Below are 12,435 nucleotides of genomic sequence, written 5' to 3' on the forward strand. Positions count from 1 at the left end.
CCAGCTTTCGCTTCCACGCTCCACTCGGAAAAAAAAAAAAGCTTTCGCTTCCACGCCTCGCCTCAGTTTTCTTGTATCCCTTTTTCTTTGTCTCTGGGTAGGGTAATGGTTTCTGAGAATTTGGCCTCTATTATTTTTATTAGTTGTCGTATCTAATCAACCGATCCACAGTATGCAATGCGAGTGATCGTTTGTCCAATTGGAAAAAGGTTGCACCAGCTTGTACAAGGCAGTAAAATGTTACGGTCAATTTATCAGGGGAAAATGGGTTGGGTAACATCGAAAGATCACGATCTTCATAAAATACCATCAAAAGTTTGTGTTCTTGTAAAATACTACCAAAAATTAAACCGTGAATTGAAAATAGCATTCCGTTAAAATAAAATGACGGAAGTGACGGAACTAAAAGTAGACTCTGTCACGGCATCACGTGCGTACGGGTTGTTCTCGTAGACGCTCGTCGTGAACAGGAACGGCTCCTGCGGCACCATCGGCACCACGTGCTGCAGCGCCCGTGCTTGCGTACGTCCTTGCCGTCCCGGCTCTCGCCCACCCGGTCCTGCCCCGCGCCGACGCCTCTCCCCGATCCCGATCTGTGTGCCTGTAACCTGCGTGGGATGGAGGACCCCTGCAGCGGGACGTCCTCAACCGCATCGGCGACATCAAGGCGCTCGGCAGCTGTGCCCTCGTCTCGCGCCGCTTCCATGCGCTCGTGCTGCTCGTCGACTCCGTCTTCGTCCGCGTCGACTACGTCATCCCGACGACCCGCCGCCCTCCTCCTCCTCCGCTGTACCTGGCTCTCCGCCACACCAGGGGCTAGCTGCGGGCGCGACGCGTTCGTGCACATCGTGCGCGTTCTAGTCGGCGGCATTGCCACGCGCTCGGGCAGATCATGTCCCCCGCCGCAGCGGGCGTCTCCTGGCGCTCCGAGCCACTGCCCGCGCCCCGTCGCGGACGTCTCCCACCAGTCCACCACTCACGCTCCGAGGTGCTCCGCTCAGCTGCGGCGCCTCCACATCTGGCACTGACGATGGCGTGCTTGTAAAGTGGAAGGCATACTTTGGCTCCACCCTTGGCAGCTGCGTCTTCTTCGGTGCCTCGTCGGACTCGTCCAAGCCACCGACAGAGCCATGGTCCGGCGGTGGCGGTGGCGATGCGCTGCTTCTGGTCACCGGAACCTGCCGCTGGACGTGTGCTTCTTCAACTCGGCAAGGACGCATGCTTCTGACCGCTGGAACCTGCTAGCGCTGGTGCAGCGGTTCTACGAGCCCACGTCCTGGCGTGTGCTCCTATAGTCCTATCTGGCAAGGACGTGCACAAGCACATCCTTCGGGCACTGCACCTGGTGGCGGGGTGCCGCAGGAGCCATTCCTGTTCGCGGCGAGCATCCGCGACAACATCGCGTACGGGCGCGACAGATGCTTCCGTCACTTCCGTGACTTCATTTTAACAAAATGTTACTCTTAGTTTATGGTTCAATCTTTTAGTGGTATTTTACGAAGCGCCAAACTTTTGGTAGTATTTTACAAAGATCGCAATCTTTGAATGCTACACAACCAATTTCCCCTTTTATCAGTGGGCTGACATGAATCCCAACGAAATTGCCAAATTGGTAGCATATTTCAGCAAAAACGAAACGGGATACATCACAGGTATAGTTACTATGATGAGTAGTGCCGATACGCCATCAAATCAAATCTAACAAATCATCAGACTACAATATGTTATTCCATAGAATTGTAGAGTGATGAGGGCAACATTGAGGACCTGTTTAGAACACAACCCAGAAATCATACAGGAAAATTTCACAAAAACCAGTTCAATTTTGTAGTGAATACGTATGGGGGGATCTCATGTTCCAAACAGGCCTCAAAGGTACTAGTCTATAGGAATAGAAAAGGTATATATAAGATAAAAGAAATGAGGCTGAGGATAATTTTGGCAAGTGTAGTCACCGCAGTAATGCAAGAATTGGGACATGCGACTACAGGAGGTACCGGAGTAGCCCTGATTGGCCATGTTGTCCATGAAGTTTTCATTGGATAAACAATTTAAAACACAATTACACCACCTTTTTGCAACCACAGAGGCCTTTCATGGGAATTCTGAAATAAAACTCAGAAAGGCACTTCCCAGTCATAAATACCACAACTCAAAAAAGTTTTATTGTGAGTCCAAAACGAACAAGGGGATATCAAACTCAGAGCACCCAAAACTTTATGCCCATTTACCGCACGGGCTGCTGGTTGTAATGACTCTTCTCTTTCTTCTTGGCCGCCGCAAGCCTCGCGCTCCTCGCTGCGGCCTCGGCAGCGGCAATTTTGGCAGCTGTATCCATCTCCTTGCTCGATTTCTTCTTCTTCATTGAAGCCATCTTCTTTAAGCGCTCCTTCACGTCCACAGCAGTGGTATCTTCATCAGGTCCTGCACTGGCAGTCTCCTCTGACCCATCAGCCGCTTCTTGTGTTTCTTTTCCCTCCTTTGAACTCTTGTCCTTCTTTTTCTTCTTCTTGGAGGTCTTGCTCTCCGAAGGGGCAGGAGCATCTTCCTTTTTCTCTGCATCACCAGTTTGGTTGGCACCTTTCTTCTCGGCTGCAAGAAAATATAGCATGAGAAAATTGAGTCCATACAAACAACAAAACCACACAAGAGAGCTATTGAGATCAGGCAGTTTTAATGGCAGCATGTATGATTCTTACCATCCTGTGCAGCGCTGCTCAAATTCTCAGAAAGTCCCAGCTCAGCCAATACAGCATCAAGTTCTGCTAATTCTTTCTTTTTCAACTCCTTTTTAGACAGCTGCCTTTCTGTATCTTTGGGTGGCGCAGCCGGGGCTGCAGCTGTCTTGATAGCAGGCTCGGCTTGGGCATCTTCCGCTTCATGCTCAGGTTCATCCTCAGCTCCATCATCAACCTCATCATCAATGTCCTCATCATCACTCTCAATGTCCTGCAGCATATACAGAAGCAAATACATATAAGAATACTATCAGAGGCTAACTATAAGGACAATCAGCCAAACATGTTCCATCTCCCTCAACATGAGTAAATTATACTTCCACTTAACAAAGTTCAATTTCAAAGCAAAAATTCTGACAGAAAACAACTAGAACAATAACCAGAGTTTGCTATGACAGACAAGCAGCACCTGTCATGTATAACCATTTCCAAATCACTTGCTTAGCCAAGATATAGAAAAAATTGGAACAAGTCCCTATCCGAGGTGCTTCTTTTCTTTTTCTTTAGCAGGTGGTTTATCTCCAACGGTGTTAGTACAAACACATCTTGTAAAGAGCATCACTGTAGCTCTCAATTGCATTATGCTCCTTTAGACAACAGCTAATTAGAACTGAAATCCTCAAGGCAGTGAAGAAAATGTCCATACACACGACAAGCCTCTTTAATTCCTTACTGTCAATATGCGATATTATACAGTTACCCAGCATTCTCGCACCCGTTGCTGAATCCCTTAATTGCCAAAAAGGATAGCATGGACTATATACCGATATGGGCATTAATGCACCAATTTGCCAATTCTGCTTATGCAACGCAACTACGCCGTGCCAGTTTGTCAGCTAAGCAGATGTTGTACAACAAGACAATCCTTCTATCACCAAATCAAAGGACAAAGCTATTCACGTGGTACGCCTACAGCACTTTGCAGCTGAAATATAGCATTTCAATACCTACACCAACAATTGATTGCCATATTGCGCACACGACACACGGCCAAGGGAAATAATTGCATCCGTTACCGACACCAATAAAACGGCACAATGCACACGTAAACCTAGAAAAATTTGCATGCCCCTACTCCAAAGATTCCGCGCCAACTGTCAACTAACCAGTACGCATAGATTAAACAGCAACGAACAGTCTGAAGGTATAAGAACATTTCATAGGCGCATTCCACAACCAAATCACATGGCATATAAAGAAGGTAGGGGAAATAGACCTCCTGAAGGGCGGCGCGCACAGCATCCTCGACGTCCTCCTCCTCCTTGATGGGCTCGTCGGCGGTGCCCCAGACGGGGCGCGGCGGCGCGGTGGTGGCGAAGTAGTCGTCGTCGTCGTCGTCCTCGACGTCCGCCCAGGACTTGGCGGTGAGCGGCGCGGGCGCCCAGAAGAGCTCCTTCTGCGGCGGCTCCTGCTGCTGCGCGGCCCCCTCGCCGTGCTTCTTCCTGGAGGACGACCCAGCCGCCTTGCCCTTGTCGCCCTTCTTCTTCTTCTTGAGAGACTCGAGCGCCGCGAACACGTTGCCGGTATTGAGCTTCACCTCCTCCGCCGCTCCGCCCCGCCTCCCCCCGCCCACCATGCTCCCCCCCACCGCCGCGGTGGACCCCGGCGAGGCGACCCGAGCGAACCGCGAACCCGAATCTGAATCTGCCCCGCCCGCCGATCTGCGTGGACGAATCGGCGCGGGGGGGGGGGGGGGGGGGGGGGGGGGGGGGGGGGGGGTGTCCTCCGACTTGGATTGGGATTCGGGTAGGGACGGAGGCGCGGTTGCTAGGGTTTTGAGATGGGTGGAGGCTGGAGACGGAGGGGGACGCGTGCCGCAGCCTTCTCCTGGCGTTTGTTTAAGCAGCGGCGCAACGCAAAGACGACAGAGAGGCACGGTGGTTTGCTTTGCTGCCGTGCTTTGCTACCTATCGCTAGCTACAATTCTATCCACCCACACCAGCATCACGCATTGCCAGACGGCACACGCCACGCGCTGTGGTGCGGGTGCCGTGCCACGGCTGCCTCGTCCTCCCGTTCATGACGTCGAGTTGTTGTGGACGTTGCTGACCCTGAACCTGAACTATACGGGTTTTTTTTTACTCCCCGTTCGCTTTGCTGAAAAAACAAACCGAAACACTGTTCCGGTTGGTTTATTGTGAAAGAAAAACACTGTTTCGACTGAAAAAACAAGCTGAAAAGTATAGATTATAGGGTAAGCAAAGAGGGCCTATACGTTTTTTTGTAGAATCAACCCAGAGTTTGCACAACGCATGGACCTTGTAGAAATGTCGCCGAGCAGTGGTATAGTATCGTGGTATCAGGGTCGTGTCATGTGTTTTTTTCCCCTTATATAACAGTGCTAAAAGCGCGGGAAAAGTCATAATAAAAAACAGAAACAAGAATCTAAGCGCAAAGGATGCATCATCCATGATGCCAGGATTCAACTATGTTTTGTTTTTTACAACAAGATTCACCTATGGGCCTGTTTGGTTGGCAAAATTTTTGGCGAAGTGCTACTGTAGCATTTTCGTTGTTATTTGATAATTAGTGTCCAATCATAATCTAATTAGGCTTAAAAGATTCGTCTCGTGAATTTCGTCTAAACTGTGTAATTAGTTTTATTTTTTATTTATATTTAATGATTCATGCATGCGTTCAAAGATTCGATGTGACGGGGAATCTTTGAAAATTTTGGCAAAATGAAGGAAACTAAACTGGCTCTATGTTTATCGTAGACAGGACAGATATCCTACCTCAAAATTAGTGAAGACAGGACAGATATCCTACCTCAAAATTAGCGAGACAAACTGCAGTACCAGGAACAATGTGTGCCGAAAATAGGGGGCACACTCCCGTATCCGTATAGCGATCTGACAATGACGAGCTGCGGCTTTGTACGCTACCAACTACCTATTACTGTTTGGCGAAATGATACATCAAATATAGTGGAGACATTGCCAATCAAGAGTAACGTATCAGTACTGGAACTCCTCCCAATTTACATGACCACAAAAGGGTGAACGATTGCTTATCATCCAGGGTGAAAATTGTGTACACGGTGTAGTATGATATAAGTAAAAATAAAAGAATACTACGCATAGCAGCCAGAGCATCTCAAGCGACGAAGAATATGAAGATCGTGAGGAACACCATCAGCACAAAGAATATCTTTCATCATCAGCCACCTGTTGGATGAAATGCTGTTGAGGTACTTCAGGAGCTGGCCCTGTGCTCCCTCCACGTTAGTCAATGTGTCATCCATGTTCTCGTCAATTCTGCCATGGCAACCCGTCAATTAATACAATATAGCCAATAGGGCACATCAATTCCACACCAATGCAACAATAGGGGCAGTGAGGACTGATAATACAGGAGATGTTTGGGGATAAGATCCAGGATGATATATGCTCCTACCAATGCCAAACTTATCATGGATGCCACGAGATTCTAATCAGCCAGGTACAAAAGTTGGTTCGTTTTTCCCCTGATCATAATTTGGCACATAGTGTACCATTTAAGGTCCCTTGACCATGATTGTGCCACAGTGCCGTGGTACTGTTCACGTGCCCAAGGACTGTCTTGAGTCTTGACCCTTAACAACAGTCTCCACCTTCCTAATGGACCATACCTTACTTTTTCTAACTAAATAGATAGAAGTCCAAGAATAATAGATAGGATACTAGTTAACCTTATCCTCATAATCTAATTACTTATTAAGAAAAATAGAAATTCCAAACCCTATCTAACCCTAATGCTTCCATTAGGTACTGTTCAAGTGCCAGAATCAGTGCCTGCTTACAAGCCCAAACAACCAAGCAGCCAGCAAATTCTCAAATTCATTGTAAACATTTCAGACAATGTTCCTCTTTGATGCGGCCATAAGATACTCTAGGTGAGGTCATGATATATTAACACTATTACACTAATGCTCACCTTGAACATATTAACACTATAAAATTAAGATACGGATTTAAGTTCAAGTGAGTTTTTATTTCATGGACAATAGATGGAATAGAATTTGGATGAGGAAGTTCACCTGATTGCTAGCTCTCCCTGTTGATTAACCATGGTTGCTAACTGTGTAAATATGTTGCTCAGTTCATGGATTGTTGATTCCACATTTTGAAGAGCCTCAGCTCTGCTCTGCATATAACTGTCTTGCTGTACTGCCAATTGCTGCTGCTGTGCAAAAGGCTGAGATGACGATGATGATGCCCCATGGTCTCCATTAGTCTTCTTCCTGGTGAATGGGAGCACAAATTTAAGAACAGAACTCTAAAAGCACACAAACAATGGTTTGCATAGCCAAGCAATAGATGCATTCAGCGAAAAAGTGTTGTTCTAGCCAATTTATATAAAATAACTTCAGGGCGGTCATAGAGAACAAATAAAAAATATTAGCTTATGTCAAGGGCGTAGCGATCTAGGGTAGCTGGCCCTCGACTACGTAGTTCGTAGTCTCGTGCCGTGTCTTCCAGAGTGGAGGTTATACCCCTCGCAACGCCTGGGCTTGAGAGTGCGCAAGGAGGAAGAAAGAGATTGGAGTAATTGATCTTGCTTAATTGTTAACACGCTGATACCGAGAGTTTATAGCCTTACGGCTTTAACTAACCGGGAGCCACGCTCCTACAATCAAGGCCGGCCCATGCAAAACAAAACAGAAAGCTATGCCAAAGAAAGGAAACTCCGATCGCCTTCCAGTCAGCCACTGCTCGCGGTGATCGCGCGTGGCTGCTCCTCGCGTGCGCGCTGCATGCGCTCGGCGCGTTCCGCGTCGCGCCGGATGTCACGGGCCCGGCGTCTACGTGTATACGTGCGCCCGACCATGACATCTCTCCCCCCGTCGAGAGGCAGCTCGTCCTCGAGCTGGAACTCCGGGTACTTTGCGATGAACGGCTCGACGTCCTCCCATGTCGCCGATGCAGGAGATTGGCCCTTCCAGTGGATCAATACCTGGCGGACGCCCCTCGCCAGGCGGAAGCGGACGGCGCGCTCGGGCTCAGCAGCCACGGCACCATGCAGCAGCGGAGGTAGACGTGGTGGCGCATCCGGAGCCGGGCCGTGGTACTTCTTCAGCACGCCGACGTGGAAGACGTCGTGTATGCGGGCACGGGGAGGAAGTGCCAAACGAACCGCCACCTCATTGATGAGCTCGGTGACCTGGTACGGCCCAAAGAACTTGGCCTTGAGCTTGCCGGAGGTGGGTTGGTGTAGAGAGGATGCCGCGCGCTGGCGAAGCCGCAGAAGTACCCAATCGCCCACCCGAAACGCCACATGACGATGTACCTTGTCGTAGTGTAGCTTCTGTGTGGCCTGCGCTTGCTCCAGCCGATAGCGGACGTCGGCCAAAAACTCTTGGCGCTCCGTCATACTCTTGGCCACAGCCGCGACGCGTGTCTCCCCTGGCTCATATGACCGGATGGACGGGGGATCACGACCGTACACTATGCGGAACGGAGTCTCTTTCAGCGATGTCTGGTATGCCGTGTTGAACATGAACTCGGCCCAAGGAAGCCAGCGCAGCCAGTCGCGTGGCCTGTCACCCGTGAGGCACCTGAGGTACATGATGATCACCCGATTGGCAGCCTCTGACTGGCCATCGGATTGCGGGTGGAACGCCGACGTCAGGCGCATCTTCGTGCCCAGCATGCGCATGAGCTCCCTCCAGAATGTGGACGTGAAGACCGGATCTCGGTCCGACACCATGGACACTGGGATGCCATGGAGACGAACAATGTCGGTGTAGAACGCCTGCGCGACAGACTCGGCGGAGTACGGGTGAGCCAGTGGAATGAAATGGCAATACTTACTGAACCTGTCCACGACCGTGAGGATCACTGATTTCCCACGCACGCGCGGTAGAGCTTCCACAAAATCCAGGGCTATGTCGAACATCGGAGCAGAACGTAGAGGAGGTCCGAACCGCACGTGCAGGAGCTCCTTGAAGTGCGCCCAGTTGGGGGTGCCGTCGTCCTCCTGGACCTGGGTGAACCAGAGTTGCGCGACGTCGTCCAGGTGGTACGCCGCGATGCGCACCTTCTCATCTGGCGTAGTGCGGTGCTGCAGGAAGTATGCGTCGCACTTGTTGAGGAAGAGCATCGGATCGGTCGTTCCATCGTAGCGGGGAAAATCCCACTTCTTGTGCTTGGGGTGGAACTCTTGGCCGCGCCCACCTTCGTGGCGGCGGTCGTCGCCCGCGCCGGAGGACGACTCCGTTTTGTCCTTCATGGCGGCCAAGTCGGACTCCACGGTGGTGATCTTGGAGTTCATGTGCGTGAGCATATCCATGATCTCCGCTAGGGTTGGCTCGGCCATGGTGCGCGAGGTGGGGGTGGCGGCTGCGGGTGCTGTGGTGGATGAGGCGGACGGTGCGGTGGTGGAAGACGGCGGCGGCGGTGGTGAGGTAGGGTTTGGGGTGGTCGGGGATGGCGGCGCGGCGGCGGATGATGACGAGGATCGAGTGGATCGCGATACCAAGTTGTCAAGGGCGTAGCGATCTAGGGTAGCTGGCCCTCGACTACGTAGTTCGTAGTCTCGTGCCGTGTCTTCCAGAGTGGAGGTTATACCCCTCGCAACGCCTGGGCTTGAGAGTGCGCAAGGAGGAAGAAAGAGATTGGAGTAATTGATCTTGCTTAATTGTTAACACGCTGATACCGAGAGTTTATAGCCTTACGGCTTTAACTAACCGGGAGCCACGCTCCTACAATCAAGGCCGGCCCATGCAAAACAAAACAGAAAGCTATGCCAAAGAAAGGAAACTCCGATCGCCTTCCAGTCAGCCACTGCTCGCGGTGATCGCGCGTGGCTGCTCCTCGCGTGCGCGCTGCATGCGCTCGGCGCGTTCCGCGTCGCGCCGGATGTCACGGGCCCGGCGTCTACGTGTATACGTGCGCCCGACCATGACAGCTTATTACAATATGTACATGTGTGCCAACATTCATGACGTCAACTAGCAATACAGACAGAAATGTGAACCCAAATGAACCAACCTGTGTCCGCATGGTAAATAAAAAATTTCATGAGTAAGCATTGAGTTCAAGTTGTTCCATCAAACTAGTAACCTACAAAATACTCAAATAAGAAGTGCAACAAACAATACATACCCCATTGAACTATTGAAACCATGATTAGTGTGAATGTTGATGTACTTGGTCAGACATGAGGAATTTTATGGAACAGTTTCTCTTTTGTACCACATTACCTACATGATAGCAGACAACTAAGGTGATTTTGAATAGACTAAAGCAAGTGAGACGTTAGCAGCCCAATGCCCAATATACAGCTAACATAGCATGTGAAAGGACAAAGGACAAAACTAAGGTGATTTTGAACGGCCGCTGACAGGTGAAAGTTCAAATTCATCAAGTTTTGTATGTGTAACTGTACCTCTGGAATAATGGGGTAGATGCAGAGTCACTGGCCCATGGTGCTGGGAGCACAGAGGACTCTGATGGATCTCTAGCAACAAGGGGTCGTTGACGGATGAATGGATTTGATGCGTCCTTTGCAGCTGATGAGGAGAACATTTGCCTTCTATTTTCATGAACCTTCAAATTCTGCACATCAAGGAAAGAAAGGTTTTAAGCAACCATCTGTTCTAAAGACTTTACAAGGGAGGAAAGGAGCACTATAATTGAGGAAAAAAACGATTTTATCTGACCTCTGTTCGCATGGTAAGAACTTCTTTAAATTCTTTCATTGCACTCATCAGACGATTTTTAAGGATGTCCACGATTGTAGTGGAATGATTTGTTGTGTCCTTGGAGAGACTGCCACTCTCATTTTGTGAATTGCAGATAGCTTGTAGGTCTACAACAGCAGTATTCAAAACCGTGATATCCTTCTTGATAACTGCAGTCAACTCTTGAATGTCCACTGTGGGGTCATCAAAAACAGATGTTCTCTTTGCCACCGCAAACATTCATTTTATAATATCAGTCCCATAGAATAGCACAATCTTTATAAGTGCATAATATTTGAGTGTTCACGATAAGAGATTCACAGAGTCATGTGATCATATCATTGATGAGGCTTTGTCATAATACATCGCAAATGCCACTGGAACTAATGAACAAAATTAGATCTTATGTCAGAATGCCGTAGACTATATGATTAAGGACTTAGTAAAAAGCTAATGCATAATGTCAGGTTCAACTGGCACATCAAGGAACATAAATCCATAAGCAAAAAGTGGCAACAAGCAAATACACATTTTGTCAAGGAAAATTGCAAAGTTGAAGATTTTGCAGCCTACCCTACTTCTTTGCATTACAAGTGGAAGGCCAGAGTAGCTAAATCATTTAGAATGGACTCCCATTTAGACATTGCCTGGGCAAGTAGGAAGTCCAGCCATGTAAGCTATTGGCAAATCAAGCTAATGCTCATTGATATGATATGGTGCAGATAAATAACATTCATCTTTGGTTTGAATTTGAAAAGAAAAAAAAAAAGTGGCCCAAATCTCCATATTTCCTCAAACATGCTCTTCAACACCATTAAGCACAAGGTTTGATACATGAAAGCATTAAAACACAGCGGAATAAAGCGCTAGTAACAAAACAGCATCAAATCAGATCTGACGCTATCAGAGCAGCACCAACCATCAAGTAACAAAAAAAGTAATTGAGAAGATATGATGTCAATCCGTGCCTTGCCCAGACTATGGTTCATGTTTGATACACTTACAGCCACATTACAAGCATGCAAAAATCACTGAAGCATCTAAAGTAGCAAGCTGACAGACAGAATAGTTATCTTAGCTCGTTTTGGCCGATTAAGGTGCTAATGAACTGCTAATGGCATCACTGAAACCATCAAAACAGAAGCATACCACACTGTAGTCTCAATCTGAATATAGCAGAAAATATCCGGTTAAACATAATGCAAATAGTACGGAACAAGAGTGCCATGATATTCCCAAGTTAACCACAAGCACAAACACCTAGCAATCACTGCCTACAGAGTAAATCTCTAGCCAAGCATCCTATACACGACGCGCGTCCAGAGATCTCGCCGCCAATCCGATGACTAGCAGTTCAGCTAATCCGAAGCAACGCGCAAGAGACGAATCCAGAAGCACGGGAAGGAATGGGACGAAGGCCATACATTTGGCAAGGCGGCTTAGCTTCTGGGAGGTCTGGTGGATCCCGAGCCCGATCTTGGACGCGCGGTTGTTGAACTCCGAGCGAGCCGACGTGGCCGCGATCACCCATCGAGGGGCCCGGTAGAGCTGCTGCTCGCCGCGGCGGGGGCCGACGACTGGCGGCGCGTGCTCTCGACGGCGGCGCCGAACTCGTAGGTGCGGTCGCGGAACGACGCCTGCGCGGGCCGCGTCGGGTTCATGGCGGCCCCTGGCGATGGATCTGCACGCGGATGCACGCGGATCTGGATCTCGCTCTCGCTCTCGGACACGGTGGGTGCGAGGGATGGGGGAGGAGCACGCGAACGAGGGAGACGGACGAGCGCACGGGCAGTTGAGTGAGCTGGACTAGAAATTGGGGGGACATTAAGCCTGTTCGGCTGAAACGATCTGCATTATTACCGCTCGCTGTTTTGGTGGTTGAGAAAAATATTATTTTGATTTATAATTCATTAGTCCATGTTTTATCGGATGTTTGATACATGTATGAAGTATTAAATATAAACAAAAAAAATAACTAATTGCACAGATTGTGGCTAATTTACGAGACGAATTTTTTAAGCCTAATTAGTCCAT

General features: G+C 49.0%; 1 protein-coding gene and 1 pseudogene across 1 annotated transcript; both read right to left on the reverse strand.

The window, feature by feature from the left end:
• Positions 1-2,020: 2,020 nt before the first annotated feature.
• LOC136451509 (uncharacterized) lies at positions 2,021-4,421 on the reverse strand. The gene is made up of 3 exons (XM_066452206.1): positions 3,955-4,421; positions 2,700-2,949; positions 2,021-2,592 (listed from the first exon to the last, which is right to left on the reverse strand). Exons 1-3 carry the CDS (start codon positions 4,312-4,314, stop codon positions 2,228-2,230), a joined length of 975 nt encoding a protein of 324 aa, XP_066308303.1. The 5' UTR covers positions 4,315-4,421; the 3' UTR covers positions 2,021-2,227.
• Positions 4,422-5,683: 1,262 nt separating this feature from the next.
• Positions 5,684-12,207, reverse strand: LOC136449496 (syntaxin-32-like; annotated as a pseudogene).
• Positions 12,208-12,435: the final 228 nt, after the last annotated feature.

This window comes from Miscanthus floridulus, chromosome 5, assembly GCF_019320115.1.
Source record: "Miscanthus floridulus cultivar M001 chromosome 5, ASM1932011v1, whole genome shotgun sequence".
Taxonomy (NCBI): domain Eukaryota; kingdom Viridiplantae; phylum Streptophyta; class Magnoliopsida; order Poales; family Poaceae; genus Miscanthus; species Miscanthus floridulus.